This window comes from Myotis nattereri (genome assembly GCF_964212035.1).
Source record: "Myotis nattereri genome assembly, chromosome: 9".
Classification (NCBI taxonomy): domain Eukaryota; kingdom Metazoa; phylum Chordata; class Mammalia; order Chiroptera; family Vespertilionidae; genus Myotis; species Myotis nattereri.
In genome coordinates, this window is record NC_138084.1 from 6961766 (window position 1) to 6987648 (window position 25883).

General features: G+C 59.4%; 1 protein-coding gene across 1 annotated transcript in view; it reads left to right on the forward strand.

Annotated features, from left to right (window-relative positions):
• Positions 1-25883, forward strand: part of LRP5 (LDL receptor related protein 5) — a gene marked incomplete at its 5' end in the record, with an annotated part of 74905 nt that overhangs the window by 27373 nt on the left and 21649 nt on the right. The window contains 8 exons of the mRNA XM_081099497.1: positions 3890-4087; positions 4536-4732; positions 5273-5404; positions 17172-17568; positions 18667-18838; positions 20920-21136; positions 22921-23210; positions 25100-25326. Coding sequence (XP_080955623.1) covers positions 3890-4087; positions 4536-4732; positions 5273-5404; positions 17172-17568; positions 18667-18838; positions 20920-21136; positions 22921-23210; positions 25100-25326 — 1830 coding nt within the window. The remainder of the gene's footprint in view (positions 1-3889; positions 4088-4535; positions 4733-5272; positions 5405-17171; positions 17569-18666; positions 18839-20919; positions 21137-22920; positions 23211-25099; positions 25327-25883) is intronic.

Sequence of the window (25883 nt, forward strand, 5' to 3'; positions counted from 1 at the left end):
CGCAACCCCGGCCCGTGCCCTGACTGGGGATGGAACTGTGAAGGCAGAACCAGCGGGATTGGCTGGCACTGTGCCTGTGGGTTGGAGGGAAAGACAGGAAACAGGGTGAGGGGGCGCTGCTCCGTGTCCCCATCTGTGCAGGGGTGTGACCAGGTCACCCGTCACGCAGAGGACACCAGGAACGTTGAGTGGGTTCCATCAGGGTGAGCTGCTGTCACACCGAACACGCTCCCCCACCCGGAATCCAGGCTCCGTGTCCACGTGAAGGCTTCTCCCTTCTGCCTGCGGCCTTTTGCCATGTTGCTGGGAGGGGCTTGGCCTTGGTGGTGAGGCGCGTGGTGCTTGGCTGGGATCGGTCTTCCCGCTCCCGGCCAGGCAGGCTGTGCCTGTTCCACCTCTGGGAGCCGGCCAGCCTCTGGCTCTGGCTTTTCTCATTAAATATTTGAAATCCTTTCCGAAATCCTGCCTCAGAATTCTCCCCCAGATCTACCCCAGGTCCCACATCTGCCCCGAGGGGCAAAGTTGACTGCATGGGCGTCCTGGGCAGGACTGCTGAGGCCCCAGCCTCCCCCCTCTTCCTCCCCCCCACGCCTCCCCTGCTCCAGGAATGGGTCTGAAGAGGGAGGGAGTACAGACAGCTGTGGTCTCCCCCACTCGCCAGGTAACGCAGGGGAGAATGCTGGACCGCGGCCCCCGGACCCCTCTGTGCTTGTGATGGAGGTCGAGATGCCTGCTCTGTCCCCCAAGGCACCATGTCCCCCAGGAGGGAGGAGTCCAGGTCAGGCCCTGGGAATGTGGGCGGCACTGCTGCCCTCACCAGATCCTGGTCTCTGAGTCCTGGGGCAGGACACTGCCTGCGAGTGGGGACAGCGGGTTTTGTCCTCCGTCCTGGCCTCAAGCACAAGGTGGCAAGGAGCAGCTTTGCCTCCTCCCAGTCCTGTTGGAGCTCCTGCCATCTCCTTGTGCCCTCCCATGACATCATCCCCCACAGGGGTCCTCCCTCAGATAAGGGGGGACACCCCTGGCTCCCATCAGGAAGGTCCTCAGTCCCAATGTCCACCTCGGCGTGTGTGTGACCAAGAGCCCACTGCTACGGGCCACGGACCCCAGAAGCAGGACGTGCTGCAGTGTCAGGGAGGCAGAGTGGGCCGTGGGGGGACCCTCTGGCCCCGAGTCCCTGGAGGACAGCAGCCCAGTGCTGGGGGAGGCCCGGCCGGTGCCACATGAGGAGCTGCCGTGGCTCCGGGTCCCCGGTTAAAGCCGGGCTAAAACCCAACCCCCTCTTTAAAATGCAGAGCGGCCCTTCCCTAAAATAACACAACCACAACCGCAGCCTCTGCACAGAGCCCAGGCCGCACTGCTTTCCTTCGGAAGTTGATTTTCCTCCGTGGAATTTGGCCGGGCCTGTGGCCGCGCTCAGGACGTTGCAAGAGCACGTCCACGCCAGCCCGTCTCTGGTAACCGAGTGGCTCGCAAATTCCCCATTTAAGGAAACCAGCGGCCTCTGTTATGAAACTCGGGGGAAGGAATGTGAATTATGCTCCTCCCGGAGGTCCCAGCCTTCCCATTTTCTGGCCTGTCCCGTTGCCCGCAGCTGAGCGCTCGGGGAGGCCGAGAGGGGATTGCTCGGAGATTTATCCTCCTGCCACCTCCTCGGAGGGCGGCGGGCAGCGGGAGGGCCGGGCCCTTCCAGGCTGCAGGGGAGAGGCCGGCCTCTGCGCCCGGCCGGCGGGAGCCTCTACCGAGCTGGCCGCCAGCACCTGCGAGCCATGGGCTGCCAGGAAAAGTGCACCCACCCCCAGGCCGCTGGCAGAGGGCTGAGTCATGTGATGGCCAGGATCTGGCCTTTCCCCGAGCACCGCCCGGCGCTCCCAGAGCTGCCGCAGGCACGTGACCTGGGGCGGGCCAGCCGTGCAGAAGCCCGGTTTTCTCATCTGCCCCCTGGGAACGGAATTCCCGCTCCCCGTGTCGTCGGGTTCTCACTGGGTGCAGAGGAGACAGCGGCCTTTTGGAGAGGTGCTCTCTCCTGTCTGTCCCCCCCCCCCCCCAGGGCCGGGGAGCTCGGGGACCACTGCCGGGTGCCGCTGGCCACCATGCAGGGAGGAGGGGGGCATTTTGTATGAAGCGCCTGCTCATTTTCAAGTCCTCACAGGAAGGTGGTGATGGTACCAGCTCAGAGATGACCCATCTCAAGAAGCCGGCATGACCCCACCGAACAGGGGATGGGGTGGGGTGGGGCTCAGGTACCCGCAGCTCCTGTGGTCACAGGCTCCCCTGGGGGGCACATGGCAGCTATATGTGTATCATTCCCTCTCCCTGGTGACCACGCTGGGCGTGAGGGATGGCAGCTCGGGCTTTGCTGACATGGGATGTGGTTTGGCCTCGGAAGAAATGGAGGCTGAGCGCGGTGGGGCACCTGGGTCGGCACAGAGAGAAGCAGCTCACACAGAGGAGAGCCCATGGGCGCAGGGAGTGACTCTGTTCTCAGACGCACGCTATGTCGCGGGCGCCGCCTCCTCCGTCTGGGCAGGCCCTCGCGGGCGATGGCACAGGTGGCTCCTGGGAGCCCCTGCCTTCCCAGCTGGGGTTCCAACTCACCCCCCTCGGCCCAGCGTGTCACTGAGCAGTCTCTGCAGCAGTCACTGAGGTCCAGGGTGACGGATTTGCTGACGCCAGGATCCGTGCCCACCCGTGGGGAGGGGACTGGGAGACCATGCCACCTGGGGAGCTCCATGCACCACGAGTGGGCGAGGGGCTCCGCAGATCTGACACCGTCCCCCTTCTCTGCATAGAGACTCGGGTGGACGAGATAGGTGGGCCCCCCGCCTGGAAGACTGGGCCAGTCTCTGGGCGCCGGTGGATGTGAACCTGTCACCCTGGCTGCCTGGGGTCACACATAATGTCTCCGTTCACTTGCTGGGCCATCAGATGAGGAAGCCTGTGAGGAGGTGGAGGGTTTGTGGGGGTGGGTGCCCCTCGCTGGAAACGTGAGAATGTGGATGAACAAAACCAAGTCCCCCCCACCCCCCATCCCACCCAGGAGCACCTGCTGTGATAGTTCAGTGTCCACTCCACCACGTACATGGTGCTGTTTTTTTTTGTGTGTGTTTTTTTTAATAGACTTCACTTTTTAAAGCAGTTTTCAGTTCACAGCAAAATTGAGGGGAAGGTGGAGAGTTCCTGCACTCCCTTGCAGATACTGTGCGTTTGACAGAGGTTTAATCGTAGCATCAGACAGAGCAGTGTCACTGCCCCGCAAGTCCTCCGTGCTGCGCCTGGTCACCCTCCCCGCCCCCCCAGCCCCTGGCGCCCCGATCTTTGTACTGTCCCCACCGTTTTCCCTCTTCCAGAATGTCATGTGGTCGGATCCCACAGCGTGTAGCCATTTCAGATTGGCGTCTTTCACTTGATGTACTTGTAAGGTTCTTCCTTGGTGTTTCCTTTTAGTGCTAAGTTACGTTCCATCTCATACGTCTTCACCTGTCTTTAAGAGGTTCATTTACAGCATTGTCATAGTTGCAGAATATCAGATAACAATTCAAACACCCACTGCGAAGTTATTGAAATAATTTATAGTACTAATTGCCATAAAAGAATAAAGGGAATTTCTATAAGTACAAAGATTGGGTGCCCGGAATATATTGCTAATGAGAACGATTGGAAATGGTATGTTTTGATTATCCAACTTTGTTAAAAATCATTTTATGTATTACTAACTGCTTAGAAAACCAATCGGAAGTAGTAATAGTCCAGGCCCTAAGCTTTGGTTGTCTCTGCTGGCTGGGACTTTGGGGCACATTCACGCTCTCTGTTTCCCGTTTGCATTTGTGGAGGCAGAAAACAAAAGCAAAAAGCAGATCTGTTACCTCCTCCCCTCCCCCCTCATTAGGTACATGTACTGGACAGACTGGGGTGAGACACCCCGAATTGAGCGGGCGGGGATGGACGGCAGCACCCGGAAAGTCATTGTGGACTCGGACATCTACTGGCCCAACGGGCTGACCATTGACCTGGAGGAGCAGAAGCTGTACTGGGCCGACGCCAAGCTCAGCTTCATCCACCGGGCCAACCTGGACGGCTCGTTCCGGTAGGTGCTGCCCAGCTGTGGGCCCCCACTGCACCCCAATTGCCACCAGGGCCTTGGCCAGGCCACGCCGGAGGTTGGCAGGCGTCCTTAACTCAGGCCCATAGTCTTCTGTCTGAATGCTGGGGGCTTGAGGACTTCACAACTCTTACTTAGAACCGTAATAGAGTGCACGCACCTCATCTGACATCACACCCCGAGCAGGGTCTGGGGTGGCATCTGCCATCGGCCACGTGAATATTTTTATAGCAAGATGTAAAGTGCTCATTCTCAGTGAAATCGAAATGATTTAGCCCCACATCCATGCGCAGGTTTGGCCGTTAAATGAGGAGAAGACGCTTTCAGTTTTCAGACTTTTGGATTTGCAGACGAGGGATTGTGGACCTAAAGCCCCAGGGTCCGACCGGGTTTTGAACAGGTCCCTGCATCCCCGTCTTCCTCCGCACCGCAGGCAGAAGGTGGTGGAGGGCAGCCTGACGCACCCCTTTGCGCTGACGCTCTCGGGGGACACGCTGTACTGGACGGACTGGCAGACCCGCTCCATCCACGCCTGCAACAAGAGGACCGGGGAGAAGCGCAAGGAGATCCTCCGTGCTCTCTACTCGCCCATGGACATCCAAGTGCTCAGCCCCGAGCGGCAGCCCTACAGTGAGTCGGGTGGGCGGGGCCAGGGGCCTGTGGTCTGGGGGAGGCCTGTCCTCAGGCTAGTGGGGAAAAAGGGGGATGCTTGCTAGAGCAGAGGGAGATGTGCAGAGTGCAGGGGTGGGCTGGGAAGTGGCCTGGTTGGGGCCCCCCTGCAGAGCTAGTGTAGGGCCTATTCCAGAGGTCCCCGTCATGACCATATAGGCGGGTTCTGAGATCCTGCCAGGGAAGGCTGAAGGTGGCCTTCCTGGAGGAGGGGTCCTTTGTGGGGCCCTGAGGGAGACGAGAGCCTCTTGTAGAAGATTGGGGGCGGGAAGAGGCCCACACCTGGGCCGTGAGGGAGGCTGGGAGAAATGGGAGGAGTTGGAGGGGCTGATGGCCGGGCGTGGTGGGATCAGCGGGGAGGTGGGATGGGGTGCCGTGGTGACCCCCGATGCCCCAGGAGGATGGCGATTGGGCAGAGGGACACACTGGGGCTCCCAGGGCATGGGAGGTTGGGGGGGCCCTGTTCTGGAACTTCCCCTCACCCTGCCCCGTTTCCCCCAGTCCACACGCAGTGTGAGGAGGACAACGGGGGCTGCTCCCACCTCTGCCTGCTGTCCCCGCGGGAGCCTTTCTACACGTGCGCCTGCCCCACCGGCGTGCAGCTGCAGGACAACGGCAAGACGTGCAAGGCAGGTGAGACGCGTGGCGCTGGCTGCGCCGCCCTGGCAGGAGCGGTCTCCCCGTCCGTCCCGGTGGGGTCGTCCTGTGATGACCCCCGGGGAAGGTCGGTGGAGAGCCGGTTCCTGATGGGACCTTTTCACGCCCCGGTTCGGTTGGTTTCTCCCACAAGCCGTGCCTTTCCTTGGCTTTAGCTATTTCACCACCTTTTTATTCTCCCCCTTAATTTCCAGGCACTTGGTGCTCCGCGGGCTCAGACGCCGACTGTTTTTCCGGAAGGGCCCCTGCTCTGTGTGGTGTCTGAGCCTCGGGCTGCAGGTGGCAGGCCCCGCGTGCTCTTCTGGAAGCGGGCGTCCCTTGGAACCTGCTTCCCTGTTGGGTGGTTCCCTTCTGTCTGTTTTTGCTGTTTCTGACTCGTGCTGCCGGGAGAGGGCCGGCTTGGGCCTGGCCCTGGACTAAGAGGGATCTGCATCTGGTGTTGATTGGTGATGCCTGGCTGAGCCCTGTGTTGGATCGGCTTGTGATGTCTGCTCTGGGAGAGGGAGGGGTGGCTGGCGGCAGGCTTGGTCGCCATCTCCGCCCACTCGGGGTGTTTGGGGCCAGGCTGCATGTGGGCATTTGGGGAAGGAGTGGACATGACTCCCTCCCAGAAGGTGGGTTGTGCAGGCGCCTGGCCCGGTGGGGACCCGTGCAGGTAGTTTTTGTTAAGGGGTTCATGAGGCTCCCGCGTGCACCAGAATTCCAGGAATGTCTCAGGATTTGCAGCTGGGACCTTGGGCGTGACTGAGGTGCCTGGGACTCTCGCTTTGGGTGTCTGCTTCATGGAGTTGAAATGAAAATTTGTGAGAATTCTATTTTTTCCTGACTTTGAGTGAATGAAAGCCAGCCTTATATAGAGGGTCGGTGCCTTCCCCAAGAAAAGGGCTGAGGTGGTGGTGATGCTCGGACCCAGGAAATGGGTATGGCCTCCAGCGGTGTGCAAGCGTCCCCCTCATAGGGGAGGATGGAATGGGGGCGGGCTCTCTGGCTGCCGAGCACCGGTAGAGGTGGAGTGCGGCTGGTCGCGTCAGCCATTCCTCGCCTGTGAAATGGGAGCGCAGAGGACTCCCCTCCGCACGGGGGGTAGGGAGGCGGCGGTCAGAGGAGAGGCTGCTGTCCGGGATGCCTGTGTGGACAGGATGTGGGGTCCACGTGGACCGAGCGTGAGACTCGGGGTCCCTTCCTTTGGGCTCAGGGGTGCATTGTCTCCGGTCCCCCAGCGCCTCCTGGTGAGTGGCCCTGGTGCGGGTCCTGAGGTTTGAGACTAGGAAGGAAGTCACACCAAGTGGCCCCAGGTTTGCCAGGGGCTTGGGGGGACTCGGAGGGACCCAGTGACTGTTGTCCCTGGAACCCAGCATGCGAGGAGCCCTTTGGGGCTGGCCCCGAACTCAGCGCCCGCCGCCTCCCGCTGGGCCTCCCGCCCCCTCCTCCCCTCTGAAGCAGCTCCGCTGAGGCGCCCAGCTGGCTTTGGTTTCCCCCATGTTTTTCCAATTATGTGGAATGGGCTAAAAACAGCAGTAGCGGGGCCTTATTTGGGAGTTACCACCCCATCCGAGGAGGCCTGCCGATTGCCTCGCTCCAGCCTCTTAGCGGCCGGCTCTTTGTGGGACGTGCCCCTGTTGTTTTGACTTTTGTCCCCACACATTCCTCATTGCTGGGGGCTTCTGGGCAGTGCACCCCCCTTTCCCCGTCCCCTGCTCTGGGCCTGAACGACCTGGGTAGGTGGCTCACGGGAGTGTCCACGCCCAGGGTGGCCGGGCTGTGCCGGGGCGGGTTCTCCGTCCCCCACCCAGACCGTGGGCTGTCGGGCAGGCGGGCGGCTGCGACGCCGTGATTTACGGGTCCGCCTGCCCCACCTCGCCAAGAAGTAGTTTTAACAGATGTTCGCAGGGACAGGAAACAGAAAGACGGCGGGGATGTGGCCGGCCGAGGCTGGGGGAACAGAGGCGTCACTGTTGGGTCTGAGGGGCATACTGACAACTGGCCGACGTCTCAAAGCCCCTCACATCCATCCGTCTGTCCGGGCGGATTAAGCCGGGGCTCGGGGCTGAGGAATAAGGGGCGCATTTGTTCCCAGTCTGGCTGTCTTGTCACTTATCAGGGAAGTGGGTCAAAGGGAAGAGAAAGGAGGCCCTGTGGTCCCCGCCACCGCCACCCGCGCCGTGATTGGCGTTGACTCTGCAGACGGAAGGCAGCTGCTGTTCTCGGCCGTGGACCGTGAATTTTTAAGTGAATTTTTAATGGCAGGAAAGTGAGATTGCACAGTCCCAGGAAATGGGATGACAAGGCCGAGCGCTGACTTTTATTTTGTTGGGAATCGAGGCATAACTTGCAGACAGTAACGCGTGCAGATTCTAAGTGTGCGTCTGGTTTGCTTTGACAGTTGTGTAAACCTGTGCAACCACCGCCCAACCCGATACAGAACCTCCCCGCTACCCAGAACCCCTCCCTGCCCAGCAGCACAGCCGCTGTCCTGGCTTCTAGCACCAGATTAGCCTGTTCCGGAACGTTTTAGAAATGGAACCACACAGCACGTGCTCTTTATGTCAGAGCCTGACAACCAACGTTTACGTCGAATAAAAGCGGAGAGGAGAGCTTGCCCTGTTCTTGGAAAGAGAAAACTGTCCTCTTGGGCTGTGGGATGAGACCCAATAGCCCTTTCCTTTCTGGTCCGGCTCGCTTGCTGCTGCCACCCCAACACTGGCCCTGTCTCCCCAGCCTGCCCGGGGTCCCCCGTGCTCCGGCAGCCCCAGCCCAGCCCCAGCCTGGCCCCAGGTGGCCCCGGGGCTCAGATGTCTCCCCTCGCTTCGGAGTCAAGTTCTGGGCTTCTAGAGTCCAAGTCCTGGCAGAGCCCCAGGTTGCCCAGAGGAAGTCCCACCTGCCCAGCCCCGCCGGGTCGCGTGCCCCTCATACTCGCCCTGGATTGGGTGACGGCTGCCCCTTCCCTGCCTGGGTTCCTCTGAGCATGGCCCTGTGCCTCTGCCCGTGCACGTTCGCGTGCCCTGGGGTGGTGTGCAGAGCGCCCCTGTTGAGCTGGGCTGATGCCTTGGGCTGCCGGCTTGTCATCAGAGAGACACTAGGAGGGTCTTTCCCACCCATGACCTCCTGTTCCCATAGAGGCGGGTTGTTTGCTCCTTCCATCCCACCCTCTGAGCGCCCGGCTCTCAGCCTTTGCTGTGCCTGCTGCCCAGAGCACCCTTCCCCTTGGCCCCAGACCTCCATTTATTTATTATTATTTTTTAAAATATATTTTATTGATTTTTTACAGAGAGGAAGGGAGAGGGATAGAGAGTTAGAAACATCAAATGAGAGAGAAACATCGATCAGCTGCCTCCTGCACACCCCCTACTGGGGATGTGCCTGCAACCCAGGTACATGCCTCTGACCGGAATCGAACCTGGGACCCTTCAGTCCACAGGCCGACGCTTTATCCACTGAGCCAAACCAGTTAGGGCCAGGCCTTCATTTAGGCACCCCAGCCCCTCTGGGAAGGAGGGAGGGGTTCTGGCTTCCCCTGGGACCAACGTCAGGACCAGGAAGGTGCTGGGAAAGGTGGTTCGTCACCTCTGAGAGTGCCTGTAGCGCGGGAACAACCTGGTTGACTGCGCCAAGAGGGGCCTTTCCTTCTCCCCGCCTTGCTAACCCGAGGGACATGATTTGGTGGGAATCCGGGCGTCTGAGTGTGGCCTCGGCTCTGCACGGAGTGGCGGTCACCCCAGTGAAATGCAGAATCTTCGGGTCTCGTTGAGGGTCAAACACGGTCATGTCTCCGAGGGCGCCTTATAAACTGTGAAGTGCGGTGCCCTTGCATTGAGCCGTGTGAACCGCTGATGCTCAGCCACCTTTGAGTCTGGGAAGTGGCATTGTCATAAGGTTCCGCCGATCCGAGATTTGGCCGCCACGGGGTGGGTTGGGTGGTAGCAGTCCTGTTCTTGAGCCTGCTGGGGCGGCACACTGCTGAGCCCTGGACTTGCCTGTACCCCACCCCGTGCCTTACACTGCCTGGACCCCAAGGGCAGAGGGGCGTGTCCGTGCGCCCAGCTGGGCCGTCTCAGGGAGGACAGAGGGGATTATCAGGAGGGGCATCCCTGCTGTTGGAGGAACGGCACGGGTGCCTGGCTCAGAAAGGCACTGGGACGGCTTCTTAAAGACCCGCGCCAGGTGCCGGAGCGGTGGGTCAGCCTCCTCCCCACCTAGGTCACTGCCTGTTCTCAAGCCCCGCACACCCACGATCCTGAGTTTCAGGGCTGCCCATCTTTTCGTGTGTGTGTGTGTTTTTTAAAAATATATTTGTATTGATTTTAGAGAGGAAGGGAGAGGGAGAGAGGGATAGAAACATCCATGATGAGAGAGAGAGAATCATTGATCGCTGCTTCCTGCACTGGGGATCGTGCCCCCAACCCGAGTTTGTGTTCTGACTGGGAATTGAACTGTGACCTCCTGGTTCATAAGTCGATGCTCAACCACTGCGCTGCGCTGACCGGCAGGGCCACCATCTTTAATTTGCCCAGCAAACCACCTTTGCTCAGGTGTCTCTGCCCGGGGCGTGAGCCTTCAGGGTGCAGCTCTCCCCTTGTGCGCAGAGAACGTGGCGGGCCAGGTCCCCCAGCGCGCGTTTATGGCACGGGCAGGGGCCGTGTGCTGGGGCTGTGGCCTTGGGCTGGGGCTGTGGCCTTGGGCTGCCGGGCACATGGGCCTTGTCAGGGGACCCTCCCCGCCTTGCTGGGGGGCCTTATCCGTACCTGGGTTTTATCTGTGAGGGAGCAGAAGTCAGGGTGCTTGCTCCAGGTCACTCAGAGAGGAAGTGGGGATGGGGCCGAAGTCAGATGCCACCGTGTGGTGAGCAGCCCCAGGCGGCGGGGAAGAGCAGGTGGCGGAGGACCACCTGAGGGGCCGACACCTGGAGATGGGAGGAAGGGCCGGCTGCAGGGGCGTCCCCAGGCTGGCACTGACCTCGCTGCTCTCTGGCTGTCCCAGGCCTCTGGGCAGAGGAGCGACCCCCGTTTTAGAGCAGGGCCGGCGGTCCCCCTGCCGCCCCTGGCAGCTGCAGCCTCATCTCCGGGAGCCTGGGGTGGGCCAGGCGGGCGGACAGCTGCTCGGGCCTCAGGTTTCCAGCGGGGCCAGCGCCTGGCCCGGCCACTTCCTCTGTGCCTTGTGACCCTGTGGTCACTCGGCACGGTTTCCTGGGCCAGGATGCTGGGCTGCGGTTTCAGCTTTTGTCCAACCACTTACCCCAGGGGGGCCGTGGAGAAACTCAATCAATTGCTAAAAAACAAAAATAAGCCGGCCGCCTGCCTGCTGTGAAGCTGTTTATGGCCTTCGACTCTGCAGAGTGGACGGCCTGGGCTGGGGCCCGGCTGTTTCCATGTGGCTCCAGGCCCGGGAGGTGGCCCCAGCCGGCTCTGCCTGCTGTGGGGCAGCTGAAGGGATTCTGGGCTGGGAGCAGGCCTGGCAGGGGGTCCGGGGGCGAGGGAGGCTGTCTCTGCATCCATCCCCAGCGTGGGGTGGTGCTGGCCTCTGGGGGCCCGTCCTTGGGCCATGACCTTGGAGCTGCAGTGGTTCATCGGGGACCTGTGGTGATGTCCACTCTGCCTGCTGGGTGATGGGGGGGGGGCCCTTCCACTTCCGTCTGGGCTGCTGTGGTCAGTCCTTATTCTGCTCATCACAAAAACCCCTTTTCCCACATTGGGGTGTGGCAATTAACCGAGACGACCTCTCAGGTTCCCCCGCTCCGGGCGACCTGCTAGCAGGCTCTCCTCCTAGGCTGTGGGGACCTTCGGGTTCCCCGGCCCCGTTCCTCCCTCCTCCTGTTGCTCTTTTCTCCCGCACGGCTCAGAACCCGAGGCCACGTAAATCGCCCCCGAGTGGCAGTTTAATGCAGGCCTGGGTCATTCGTTCCCGCGTCGCCCAGTAGGACTCGCCAGGTCCGACCGGCCTCCCCCCAGACCTCCAGGTCCTCGCAGGATAAGCGCGTGCGCCCACCCGTGTTTTAAAAGTCTTGGTGTTTTCTTGTTATAAAGTAACATTTGTTTTCACTGTAGAAAGGAAAACATCATAAAACATAATGGAGAGAATAAAATCCACCCATAGCTTTGCCACCCAGAAATCGCTGCTCTGAGTGTTCTGCTGCGTTTCTCGTTCATCTGTCCTGCGCGATTTGTCCAGATCTGGTTCTGCGGGATTTGTTCACATCGCGAGTGTGGCGTCGTGCCTGACTTCCCCGTTGACCGTTTCACGAGCGCTTCCTGCGCGGGCTGCTCCAGAGCGTGTGCTCAGCGCCTGCACGGCGCCCTCAGCCCGGGGCCTGCTGTCCCCTAACGCCGTGTGTGGCGGGACAGTCAGACTATTCGCAGGCTCTTTGCTTCGGTTTGGGTTTTGCTGTTTTCGTGCAGAGATGACAGTGATTCTCGCTGACCAGGAAGCGTGACCAGGATCCACGTGCGCCTCGGGCTGGGCTCTCGGGGGGGAACTCGCTGGGTGAGAGGGTGCCTGAGCCGCGTCGCCGTCCAGGGCGTGTGTGCGCTGTTGGTCCCCTGGGAGGCGGGGGCTTGTGGCACCCACAGTGACAGCGGAATGAGCCTCTCCACCCCGGGGGCCTCTCCTGTTTGCATTTTTCCGAGAGGTGCCTCGTTGCTCACGTTTACCTCCTGTGTTGTTTCTCCTGTTAGTTTGTGTTTATGGTCTTCGCCTGAGCATTGCTGGGGTTTGGGTGGTTTTCTTATTGACTTACCTGCCTTTATTTAAAAAAATTAATAGACTCTAATTTTGAAGCAGCTTTTGGTTTACAGGAAAATAGAGGGAAGGGTATGGGCGATTTCTCTGAATCCAGCCTCCCTCTTACACAGTTCCAGTCACTAGAATTTACACTCTGCTATTGTGAAGTCACGTACCTTTCACATGAGGGTGAGCAAACCGCCTGTGGGCAGAAGGCTCGCTGCCTGTTTCTGTGCAGCCTGGGAGTTAAGATGGTTTTGACGTTTTTTACATGTGCGTGCAAAAATAAAGAATCCCAGGGAGAAGGTTTTGTGACGTGGGACACGATGGGACATTCACAGTCAGTGTCCACAGAGGACGTTTCCCACTTCTGCTTACGCATCGCCTGTGGCGGCGTCGGGGCCACAATGAAAGCGTTGGGTGCCTGTGGCGGAGACAGTCAAGGCCCAGGATCATCTCCTGCCCTTTGCAGAGAACACGTTCGGGCTTCTGCCGGAGGCGAGAGGGTGGGCCTGGGCCGTCCAGAGGTGGCACAGCGGACACATGCGCGGGCTTCCTGCCGGGCGCTTGTCTCAGGGTTGTGTGTTGCCCTGCGGTGTGCGCAGCGTGCCGTGTGCACCAGGCGTCCTCGAAGACAGGCCTGCGCCCAGAGCTGTCCTGGGAGAGCTGTGGCCTGTGTGACAACTCAGACCCTTGGTGGGCCCCCGGCCGCCTTGCTCGGAACGGCCTGAAGCGGGGCGTTGATAGGTCAGTGCCCGTCCTGCCCCCACCCCCCTCCCCCCCGCCCCCAGCTGCAGGTGGACTGCTGCTCGGCCTCCATGCTGTTGCCCAGGCTGTTGCTTTTGCCCGGAGTTCCCTCCCTCGGAGCTTCCGCGAAACCTTTCCTTTCGCACCCTGCTCCCCGCCTGGCGTGGGTTGGATTGTGTCCCCCCAGGAACCTGTGAAGGTGACCTGGCTTGGAAAGAGGGTCTTTTCAGATGCAACCCAGTTAAGATAGTCACATGGATGAGGGTGGGCCCTCAGCCCAGCGGCTGGTGACCTTGTAAGGGGGAAACGTAGACACAGACACGGGGGGGGGGGGGGGGGGGGGGGAAGGCCGCGTGCAGATGGAGGCAGAGAGGAGTGAGGCCGCCGCGAGCCCAGGAGTGGAGCGGCAGCGTGGCCGGCGACCCCCTGAAGCTGGAAGAGGCGGGAGGAACCCTCCCCTGGAGCCTGCGGAGGGCACGGCCTGCCAGACCTTGATGTTTGACTTGCGGTTTCCAGACTGTGAGGGAGTCAGTTTCTGCTGGTATAAGCCCCCCAGTTTGCGGCCGTGTGTTACAGCTGCCCCTGTGTCTCACCTGGTCTGCGATCCCAGGCTTGGCACAGGGATGGCGCCTGGGGTGGAGGGCGCTTGGCCTGGGTGGATGTTAGCAGGGAGTGTGTGTGTGGGGGGATGACATCAGGCCACCCCCTCAGGTCTGAACACCCTCTGCCAGGAAGACCATGTCCGACCCGGCCTGTGCCCTGCGGCCCAGGCTTGGCCGTGAGGCCGAGATGCTGCCTTCTTGCCTGGGTGTGTGAGTGCAGGGAGGAAGGGGCGCGGCCAGGAGCCCCCCAAGGCGGAGGCTCCAGGGACTGCTGCCCAGCCAGGGAGGGAAGGTTTCACTTTCCTTGGCAGCGCTGTGAGGCCGGCTATTTGTTTAGACAACCCCAAGGAAAGCCATTTGGCCAAACTGTTAGTTTCTAAACAGTTCACTTCCCTGGTGTTTAAACAAACTCCTCCCCAGGCTTCGTGTCTGGTCCCCGGGAGGGGGTCGGCCTCTCTGCCTTATGGCCGGCACCGTGCCCTGCACCCACCCCCACGTGGCCCGAGGCCAGGCTGCTGCTCTGACCTTGCTGTGGACAACCTTCGGGGATTACCTGTGGGCCGCAGCCTTGGTGAGTGGCCTCAGGGCCCAGGCCAGTGGCTCTGTCTGTGCCCACACTGGCCTGGCCTTGGACAGAGCACCCTGCCACCTCCCTGCTGGGCACGGTCTGGGCCTCCTCAGACCATCAAGCAAACGGGCTGAGCTGTGGCTCCCTCCCTGACTCCCTCCTGGTATCAGGGTCTCTGCAATTTTCTCATTTTCTAGGCAAAGCTCAAATAAGAACCTCAAAGGCTCTGCAGCTGAAGGGGTGTGGGAGACCCCCCTTTGGAGTCAATTAACACCCACTAATGTTTCCCAGCATTTAATCACCACCTCAGCCGCTGAGGCTTCTTTCTTAAGGGACACTGATAGTGGGGTTCCCTGATGGGGGGGTGCTCCAGGCTTTTTGTTGACCTGGTACTGGACGGCTGGGGCTGGGCACACTTAGCCCCTGGTGGCTCTGTGCCCGTTGGGCACGCTCTGCCTGAATCTGCCGAAGGCCACAGCCACACGGATCCCAGAAGCTCTTGGAACTGGAGGCCAACCCCCCGGTCTCAACCGTCCCCGTGCCCCAGCTTTCCCTCCTGGCACTGATTCGCTGGCGGTCTCTGCCCTGTGACCCCAGGGATACCAGGGGGGCTGATCCGTTTTTCCACCCCCATCGCCAGCACCTGGGCCAGGACCTGGCTGAAAGTAGCCGCCCTCAGAAGTCTTGGTGGGGTGACCGAGCCGGCCGGGCTGCTGGCGTGTGTCAGCTTCAGGGACAGAGTGCTCGTGGGCCCTGGCTGTCCCGCTTGCTGCTGTGTGCTTGGGCGGGGACCCTCACCTCTCTGTGCATCGGGTTCCTTATCGGGAAAAGGGGGCATAATCGGGTCGGTGTGAGGTTTGTGCTATTTTAGGTGTTGTGCCTAGAGGATCATGGGAACAGGGATAGGCAAAACAGGCTCAAAATGTGTTTTGGGGCCAAGTGTCGGTTGCCAGCGGGCCCAGTGTTTTCTGTGGGGTTGTGGTTGAAGTGCTACTTGAGGTCAAATGGGGTTTGACATACACTCTTACGTCTTGCGCAGTGAGGCTGCCCGACCTTCCCTTGGGAGCCCGCCAGCCTCTTTGGAAAGTTTTGCAGATGCCCTCTGGGGCAGGGCTCTTCCTGGTCGTGCCCTGGGGGGCTTCCCCCCCGCCCCCCCCCCCGCCATGGCAGATGAAGCCAGAACCTTCTATGGAGTAAGGTCTCCTTGATGTCAGGGCTAGATAGGGTCGGGCTGATTCTTTACTCTAAATGAAACCAAGGCCCAGAGAGGGTTAGGGACCTGCCCACAGTCACACAGCAGAGGCAGTGCGGGAGGTTTCCGCCCTGAATTCTCCCTGCTTGTCCTAGGATGTTGGCACTTGCTCCGAGCCTGGCCTTGTGCTGGGGCTGCGGAGAGCGAGGGGGCGGAATCCCCATGGGTGGTGCCCAAGCAGAGCGGCCGGCCCCACAGTCTGAGTGTGGTCAGCCCATGCACTGGGGCGGTGAGGCGGGAATGGCTTTTAGGGGAGGAGGAGGCCTGTGACCGGGGCCTTTAAGGACAGGTCAGATGTCAACAGAACATGTTGGGAATGGAGCCCAGAGGAAGACAGTCTGTTGAAATTCAGAATTCCCCTCCTCTTCCTCCAACACACATCAAATCTGAGCTTGCTTGACCACCTCTAACTAAATCTGGACTTGGATCTCGGAAGTGTCTGGTGTCGTCGCACACTTGGGGCACCTTCTGAGCCTTGCCAGCCGCCCGCCCTTTCCCAAGGCCTGCTCACTCTGCCTGGTCCTGGTTCACGAAGCCGTGGCTGGCACGTGTGCGCCCTCTAGTGGAGGCATCCGATGATGACCTCTGGGGCCTTGAAGCAGGACAAATGCAGGGCACCTGTTGGCGCGCTTGGCCCTTGCGGCCTGAAGCTGGCGTTGGGGTACAGGAGATCCGACCGCCCATGGCTTGACCAGGCGCTGAGGAGGCCAGGCAGTTCGCTCTGCCGGGCAGCCTGGGAGCCTGGGTGTGAGGGAGGTGCCGGCGGTCCTGTGTCTGTCTGCGTCCTGTCATGCTGTGTGACTTCAGCAGGGTTCCTCCCCATTCTGGGCCTTGCGTCAAACCAGGTAAGTGGCCCCAAGGTGCCAGAAGTGGTTTCTGGGCCTCATCTTGGTTCTGTGGGTCCTTGAGACGAGAAGGGGCCAGAATGAATGAGTGAATGATGGTCCAGCCCTGGGCGAGGGCCGCGTGCTAACCCTGCAGTCTCCGGACGTGTCAGGTCAGGGTTGGGAGCACCCCGGGGCCCCCGAGTCCACATGAGGCTCCATGTGCCCCTCCTGCTGGGAGTTCTGGTAACCCCCCGCAGGGAGGACCCAGGACAGCACCAGGTGTTAATTCTGCGGGGTGACAAAGAGGAAGCCTGGGGCGCCTGTCCCAGGAGCTCACCCTGGTCCATGAGCAGCCACCTGGGAAGGAATCAGACTGGGCGATGATAGGTGTGGTCGTGAGACATGAGGCTGCCTTGTACTGTGCGGTGATAGGTGTGGTTGTGGTTCATGAGGCTGCCTTGTACTGTGCGGTGATAGGTGTGGTTGTGGGACATGAGGCTGCCTTGTACTGTGCGGTGATAGGTGTGGTTGTGGGACATGAGGCTGCCTTGTACTGTGCGGTGATAGGTGTGGTTGTGGGACATGAGGCTGCCTTGTGGGGTAGGCAGAGTAGGGGGGTGTGCTTCAGGGAAGAAGCGGCATTTGAGCTGAGCCACAGAGGGTGAGCATGTAGAGAAGGTGGGGCCCAATGGGACCACCAGTGGGGTCTGGAGCCCAGTGCCCAGGCAGGACCTATAGTTGGGGCTGGTGAGGCAGCGCTTACGCTGTGCCGTGGTTCACACCAGGTGGCTGTGTGGCTTCCAGCTGGTTGCTTAGCCTCTCTGTGCCTGTTTTCTCATCTGTCCTGTGGTGGTACAGATGGTGCCGGCCTCGTAGAGCCCTTTGAGGATGAGCTGGTGACTGCGTAGGACGATCCAGTGAACGGCGCCTGACGTTACCCCGGGGGCCTGCTGAGCCCCTCCCCTGCCGTGCCCACCCCGGCTCCGCCTCTTGTCCTGCCGCGGGCCTCACCCCGCTGCTCGTGTACCCACAGGGGCCGAGGAGGTGCTCCTGCTGGCGCGGCGGACGGACCTGCGGAGGATCTCGCTGGACACGCCGGACTTCACCGACATCGTCCTGCAGGTCGATGATATCCGGCACGCCATCGCCATTGACTACGACCCGCTGGAGGGCTACGTCTACTGGACGGACGATGAGGTGCGGGCCATCCGCAGGGCGCACCTGGACGGGTCGGGGGCGCAGACGCTGGTCAACACCGAGATCAACGACCCCGATGGCATCGCGGTCGACTGGGTGGCCCGAAACCTCTACTGGACGGACACGGGCACAGACCGCATCGAGGTGACGCGCCTCAACGGCACCTCCCGCAAGATCCTGGTGGCCGAGGACCTGGACGAGCCCCGCGCCATTGCGCTGCACCCGATGATGGGGTAAGGCTGGGCGGCTGGGCCTCCCTCCCTGGCTGGAGCTGGCAGCCGGGCCAAACGGAAGTTCTGGAACTTCCTCCTGCGTCAGGGTCCCCCGAGGAGGGCTCCTGACGACGCACATGGCTGGGCCTGGTCCCCAGGCTCTGACTCAGGAGGTCTGGGTGCGATGCATCTGCTGCCGGTCGGGGACCAGACTTAGGGGAGCTCTCACAGGCTGTTGTGTGTGTGTGTGTATAGAAAGCCCTGGAGACCTTGGGTGCGTCATTTCCTCCCCTGGGCTTCAATCTCTGTGTCTGCAAAATGGACCGGCCCCCAGGGTGAGTTCTGGGCTAGTCATGGCAGCAGTAGTAATGGGCGCTGCGGCCCTCGCCACTCAGGGGCTGGCCTCTTCTGAGCACATCCTGTGCTTCTGTAGATAAGTCTTCTCCTCCCCCCTCACCGGGTGGGGAAGGTTGAACAGTGGAGGAAGCTGAAGCCCAGAGAGGTTAAGGGATTTGCTCAAGGTGAGGCCGCAGCCTAGACGGATGCGACTCTGTGTCAGCTGCCAAGGGCAGGACTGTCCCCCAAGGAAGTGGGCAAGGGTGTGAGAGACAGGGAGGCAGAGGCGCTCGCTGCCGGCCCCAGGGTAGGGACTGTGGCTCGGGGTTGTTCTCCCCTGGGGGTGGGGGAGCAGACTCCAAGGCCCCTCCCAGCTCTGGGTCTCAGGTCCCCGGGGAAATGGGGCCGGGCGTCGGGTGTGTGAGAGCCGAGGGTCGGGCACAGCTCAGGCACGTTGTCCGAGTGCTCACCCTCTTCCTGGAGCTGCCACCGCAGCGTCTAGTTTTGCTTCTTGGGGCCACAGAGCATGTGTCACCTGCTTTGCACATGGGAGCCCCTCCGCTCTTTGGAGAAGGTTCCACTTGGCCTCTTCCTCCCTCTTGGCGCTCAGCCCCCCAACACCCAGGTCCCTCGTCAGGGCGTCTGCTCTCTGTTGGTCCTTCCAGTCCAGGGGCCCCGAGCATGAAGCCCAGACCTGGGGCACCCCTGTCCCCGCAGAGTCCCCGGTCCTGCAGGGACAGGACAGACGGACACTGTCATGGACAGTTGCTTCTTCTTCTCCAGCCTCATGTACTGGACAGACTGGGGGGAAAACCCCAAAATTGAGTGCGCCAACCTCGACGGGCAGGAGCGGCGCGTCCTGGTGAACACGTCCCTCGGCTGGCCCAACGGCTTGGCCCTGGACCTGCAAGAGGGGAAGCTCTACTGGGGAGACGCCAAGACGGACAAAATTGAGGTGAGCCATCCCCACGGTGAGTGTCGGGTCAGGAAGCGGCTCAGTATAGATGTCGGCACAGCCGACCTTGGGCTCTGAGCTTTTGGCAGAGACCAAACCTGTCCCTGCCCCCCGTGCCCTGCCCCCGGCCCATGTGTGTGTCAGGACCTGGGCTCTGTTCGTTGGCCAAATAGAATCCTCAAAATAATAATTACCACACATTTCTTTTTTAAAAAAAATGTTTTTTATTGATTTCAGAGAGGAAGGGAGAGGGAGAGAAACATCAGTGATGAGAGAGAATCATCAATCAGCTGCCTCCTGCACACCCCCCACTGAGGCTCGAGCCCTGACCTGGAATTGAAACGTGACCTCCTGGTTTATAGGCCGACGCTCAGTCACAGAGCCACACCGGCCAGGGCCCACCTAGCACGTTTTCATCACCTTCTTGTACCTTCCTGTTGTGGGGCCAAAACGGGATCCGGCACCCAGACCGATTCAGGGAGTTAATCCATCACCCGCCATCTGCAGTTGACCCTTAAATAACTCGGTTTGAATTGCCTGGGTCCGCTTGTGTGCAGATTGTTTTCAGTAATTTATTTTCTCTTATGATTTTCTTAATAACATTTCTTTCCCTTGGTTTACTTTGTTGTAAGAATACAGTAATATAATGTGTATACAAAATAAGCGTCAATCAACTGCGTTGTCGATAAGGCTTCCAGTCAACAGTTGGCTATTAGTAGTTAAGTTTGGGAGGAGTCAGAAGTTATACTCGGATTCTCGGCAGCACGGAGGTGGCCGCGCCCCTCATCTCCGTGTTGCTCAAGGGTCAACTGTACCGGTGCCCCGAGGGGCCAGGAAGTGGTGCCCAGAGTCCTGTAGGAAATCCGCACAATCTGAGGCCTGCCTTCCAGGTGAGGCGGCCACTCCCCAGCTCGTGGCACGAGGGGATGGTCTAATCTAGGGCTCGCACCTGGGCTGCTCGCAGGACCCACACCTGGCCCAGGGCCTTCTGGTTCCGATGGCGTGGCCTCAGGTTGGGGCCCAGCTGTTGTTCTTCGCTTGGTTAAGTTCCTGGGTTAAGTTTCAGGTGGAGAAACTTAGATCCATAGGGTGCAGGGACTTACCCATGGGCAGAGCTGAGGGGGGGCCCTGGCGGCTGGCCCTGCCGCTTTGTCCGGAATGTCCAACAACAGAGGACCGAAGTCTTTCTGCCCCGCACGCATTCGCTCTGTCCGGGTGTTTGCCGCCTGCAGAGCGGAGGGCTTTGGCTTTTCTGACGAGCTGGAAGCATCATCTGTCTGCGGGAGGCCTGCTGAGACCTGCTTTTGATGTGCTTGTTGCTTTCATCGGGGCCGGAAAGCCCACGCTTGGATGTTGCGTTTTTATCGTCTTCCTTTTAACAGAAGCTTCGACACGGTGCCCCGTCTTCAGAATCTCATCCTAGCCGGTGTGTGCGTTCCGGTGGGGTACGGCGTTTTGTGTTGGACGGCATTTTTCTCCTCTGTGGCCTTTGTGGTTGGTGCTTTGCATCAGCACAGACGCAGGAGCAGGGCTTAGCTTGTGCCTCTCAGAGTAACCGGCGCTGGTGTGCGGGGATGGGAGGCATCCTGGAGCCACAGCTCAGTCAGAACCAGAGCGCCCTCAGCCTCAGCTGGTCCTGACCTGGCGGGGAGCTCGTCCACAGCACCCCAGTAGATAAGTGGGTACGGTGCCCAGGGCCCGCAGTGCCGCGGTTGTACGGACCTCTGAAACTCAGCTCCGTGTCCGAGGGTGGTCCAGGCTCCCTGTGCTGCCTGGGGCAGGCTTGCTTCCCGTGGAGCCCACCCCTGGGCTGAGACCCGGCCTGGGTACCGGGCAGCCACCCCCAGCGGAGCAGCAGTGGTGGGAGCAGCCACCTGTCTGCCTCACCTGTTCCCAACCACGCTGCCCCTCTCAGCATAGCAGCCGCCCAGAGAGGGGGGCTGCGAGGAGAGGCCCTGACCCGGTCCTCACTGTGGTGGCCTGGTGAGGTGCGGATGGAGCTAAGGCTCCCGGAGTCGAGCCCGGCCTGTTTCAGGCAGCTCAGGCCTCGGCTGGCTCAGACTCCTGTCTCCGTCCGCCAGGTGATCAACGTCGACGGGACAAAGAGGCGGATGCTCCTGGAGGACAAGCTCCCGCACATTTTCGGGTTCACGCTGCTGGGGGACTTCATCTACTGGACTGACTGGCAGCGGCGGAGCATCGAGCGTGTGCACAAGGTCAAGGCCAGCCGGGACGTCATCATCGACCAGCTGCCCGACCTGATGGGGCTCAAGGCCGTGAACGTGGCCAAGGTCGTCGGTGAGTCTGGTCAGCCTCCAGCCATGGGTCAGCCATGCCAACTGGTGTGCGGAAGAAGCGGCAGGGCTGTGGCTGCCCTTTGGTCCACGGGTGGCCCAGTTTGGGGGCATACGTGTCCAGCTGGGGAGCCTCACTGTGGTCTGGGCAGGGCAGGAGGTGGTGAGCATATGTGGTTAGGGATGGGTGGGCATGGGGGGTGTACTGACCGGGGGTAGTGTCGAGGCAGTGGATGCGGACGGGCCCTGCTGGCAGTAACTGTTACAATAATGGCTAACACTTACTGAGCGCCTGCTGTATGCCTTAGTGCCCAAAGCCACCCTAGATGCTAATTACAGTATTGCCCATTCACGCTGGGGAGGCGGAGATAAAGCCACGCAGCTAACGGTGGCCGGTGGCTGAGCTGGGACTCACGCCTGGGTCTGCCTCCACCTCATCGCCAAGATTTGCAAAAGAGCTCCCTTCATGCAATTTTGTCTCTTTATCAAAAGGATTCCAAGTGCAGGTCCACAAGCTACATCGGAGAGAGTAGCGTCCAGGTGGGCTGGGCCAGGATGGGGGCTGCGGGCTCCATGGGGCAGGGGCTCTGCTCCCAGCGGAGGCCCCCTGGCGTGTACAGCGCCTGCACATGGTGCACAGCAGACCTTCGCCCTCAAATACTTACAGTCGGGTGGGCGAGCCTCCCCTTAGCTCCAGGCGGTGGCTCTAGCTGGGATGTTAGAGGAGGGCCTGGGAGGTCATTGGAGCTTGGAATTTGAGGAGCAGGTGGGGAGTGGGGTTTGCGGGAAGAAGGAATGGCTGAGCAAAGGCCTGGAGGCTAGGCCATGGGGGCTGACCTGGAAGCGGCCACTGCTTCTGCATCTCAGGGCCTAGTCCCCACCTGCTCCTGAGACAAACGATGGAATCGCACGCTCCCTTGTACAGCCACCTCGTAAAACACACTCGTCACCAGTGTGGGTGGTGGGACCACTGTGAGTGATGGTTTAAAAAAACAAACCCCCAGAGATGATTAAAAAAAGATGTATCCACAGGATGTGATTTAAAATTGAGAAATTAGGCTCATCCCTCCCCCCGCCCCCTTCTCTGTCTCATCTCAGGATTTACTGAGGGAGATGGGGAAAAGCATTCTTTTTTTAGCTGAAGCACTTGACATTAAGTTAGAGCCAATTTTAACAGCACCCCAGTAGATCAGTGCGACTAACAGGCTGGCCAGAAATGAATGAACATGCTGAGCACCATCTACTTGAGTGAAAAAGAGTGGTGTTTGGCCGTCCTGGGCACGTCGGAGTTCTTGAGGTCGCCAAGAGAGGCGGTGAATCGGAGGAAGCCTCTGAGTGGGGTCTCGGGCTCCGGTCCGCAGGCCAGGAGTCCGGCCCGGGGAGGGACGACTGTCCTGTCATCGCCTTGTGCCATATTGCATCCACCCGGGGTCGGAGCTCGGGCCTGGAGTCTAGACCTCCTGGTTGTTGTTCTCGCGGAGCTGCTCCCTAACTTCCTAACTGTGTCACCTTCACTAACCTCTCCACACTTCCGTTTCCTCGACGGAGAACCAGGGATGGGCCTAGCTTCCACCTCCCAGATCGCTGTGTGCTCAGAGCCAGTCAGCACACGGGGACCTGCCGGGACCCTCGTCACTGCCTCTCCGGTACCAGGGAAGGCCTGGGCTTCCGCCCTCTCCACCCAGGGTCCCCGTGTGTGTCCGGTGGAAATAAAGCCACGTGACTGTGGGCCGACGGCACGCTCTCTGCCGGGCTGCTGACGTGTCGGGCCTGTGTGTTGCCTTCCAGGGACCAACCCGTGTGCGGACCAGAACGGGGGCTGCAGCCACCTGTGCTTCTTCACCCCCCGAGCCACCAAGTGCGGCTGCCCCATCGGTCTGGAGCTGCTGAGCGACATGAAGACCTGCATCGTCCCCGAGGCCTTCCTCGTGTTCACCAGCAGGGCCACCATCCACAGGATCTCCCTGGAGACCAACAACAACGACGTGGCCATCCCGCTCACGGGCGTCAAGGAGGCCTCCGCGCTGGACTTCGACGTGTCCAACAATCACATCTACTGGACGGACGTCAGCCTGAAGGTACGGTCCGCCAGGTGCCTGCACACAGCTCTCCTGTGAATGCCTTGCCTGCAGGGGGGCTGCCTCAGAGGCTTTTAATTTTTTTAAAAAATTGATTTCATAGGGAGGAAGGGGGAGAGAGAGAGAGAGAGAGAGAGAGAGAGAGAGAGAGAGAGAGAAAAAGAGACGTCAAGGATGAGAATCATTGATCGGCTGCCTCCTGCACGCTCCACACTGGGGATGGAGCCCATAACCCAGGCATGTGCCCTGACCAGGAATTGAACAGCGACCTCCTGGTTCATAGGTTGATGCTCAACCACTGACCCACGCCGGTTGGGCAGTTTTTTAAAATATTTGTAACTCAACTCAAGCCAATAAAATATTAGTGAGCCTGTTTTTTAATAAACTAACGTGAATGATTACAGTGGGCAGATCCAGGAGACCCACAAATGGGCTTTTCTAGAGTGATTGGGTAGCCAAGAGACGTCTGTGACACTGTCCTCAGCATCACCCGCCCACTCCTTCCCCATGTGCACTGCTTAGCCAACTCTTCACTCACGTGCAGGTATGAACATCCTGGATAAATACAAGGAAAGCAGGGTTTGGCAGGCTGTTCGAGGGCTGGCCTCCTCCTTTTGCAAATAAAAGTTTTATGTGAACGTGGCGATCCCCATTTGTTTACGGATTGCCCATGCCTGCCCTTGTGCCACTAGGTTGAGCTTTGACAGATCTGTGTGCCCCGTGAAGCCTAGAACATTCAGTGCCCTTTACCAGTTTGCCAATCCCTGTTCTGAAGTACAGTGTTTACAGCTAGAGCCGTTTAACCATCTGCCTTTTATTCTACCATTTATATGATGTTTCTGAAAGATTGTTCTGATTCTTGAAGTCACCAGGGTTCATTGTAGAAAGAGGGAAATACACAGAAAAGTATAAAGAAGAAAATAAAAGTCACCCATCACCCAACTTAACCATCCCTCCTCACACTTCTGTGTATTTCCTTTGAGGGTTTTTTTGCCTATGATAGTATTTCTCTTAATCACAATCATATGCTACATAGAATTCTGTTTCCTGGTCTTTTCCACTTAGCATTTTAACAGGCATTTATTTTGTTAGCCTTTTATGAACTCTTTAACAGCGTAAAAGATTCCACTGCACAGCTATTCCCTACTGTAATGACCATTCCTTCATTTTATGTGTTTTCTGGTCACTTCTGCTTCTCCCAGCTCTCGGCAACCACAGCAGCAAAGGTTTCGCATGCAAAGTCCCTTCAGCATTTCCAGTAGCTCCCCATCTTTTGTATTTTTGTTCATTCTTTTGGGTACAATTTCAGGAGAGGATTACTGAGTGGAAGGACACAGCTGTTTTTAAGATTCATGATATATCTATCTATCTATCTATCTATCTATCTATCTATCTATAGAGAGAGATAGATGTATAATATGTAATTTACTTATAACTTATTTTGTTTTATAAGTATATAAAATATGTAGTTATAATATAGCCGTAACCGGTTTGGCTCAGTGGATAGAGCGTCGGCCTGCGGACTGAAGGGTCCCAGGTTCGATTCCGATCAGGGGCATGTACCTGGGTTGCGGGCACATCCCCAGTGGGGGGTGTGCAGGAGGCAGCTGATCGATGTGTCTCTCTCATCGGTGTTTCTAACTCTCTATCCCTCTTCCTTCCTCTCTGTAAAAAATCAATAAAATATATTAAAAAGCAAAACAAAAACAAAAACAAAAACAAAAAACCCATACATTACATATAAGAATAGCTAAAATTTTTTCTAAAATGTTTATAGTTGACGGGTGTATTTTGAAACTCTCGCATGTTGGTGACCCGGTCACCAATGTGGTGGAGCAGCTCATAGTTAAATGTCTGCCTAACCAGTGTCTCTGCCCCCGCCCGCCCAGACCATCAGCCGCGCCTTCCTGAACGGGAGCTCGGTGGAGCACGTGATCGAGTTCGGCCTCGACTACCCAGAAGGCATGGCCGTCGACTGGATGGGCAAGAACCTGTACTGGGCGGACACCGGGACCAACAGGATCGAAGTGGCCCGGCTGGACGGGCAGTTCCGGCAGGTCCTGGTGTGGAGGGACTTGGACAACCCGAGGTCGCTGGCCCTGGACCCCACCAAGGGGTAAGGACCGTTTTGTCGGGCACGTGTGTCCCCGCCCCCCTCCCGCCTCTGTGCCCGCCAGCATGGGGATGACCGGAGACCCAGGCGGTGGCTGCCCGGCTGGCTCTCTCTGATGAGAGCGGCACTGACCGCTCTAGCGTTGAGGTGGCCGGGACTGGCTGCACTTCGGAGATCATGTAGTTTGTTTCACGGGGGAAACAGGCCCAGAGCCGAGGACGGAGTGGCAGCCGCTGTATCGGGCAGCGCTGGGCGCTTTCCTGTGGGTTGTCTCACTGCAGCGCCCAGGAGGCCTGTGGGGGGAGGGGTGTTTTGTTCCTGATTTTACAGAGATGGAAACAGGCTCAGAGAAGCTGAGCTCCTCACCCAAGGCCACACAGCCAGTCAGAGCAGGGCTGGGCCAGCAAGGGCTGTTCTTTCCCTCGCTCCTGTCACCAGGCTCCGCCTTCTCGGAGCTGGCTTTGAGCCCCTTGGATTGCACTTAGCCGAGGGTTAGCACCAGGCTTTGTGTGGGAGGCCTGGGCTCTGCCCCAGGGCTTTGGGGTTGGGGTGTGGCGGAG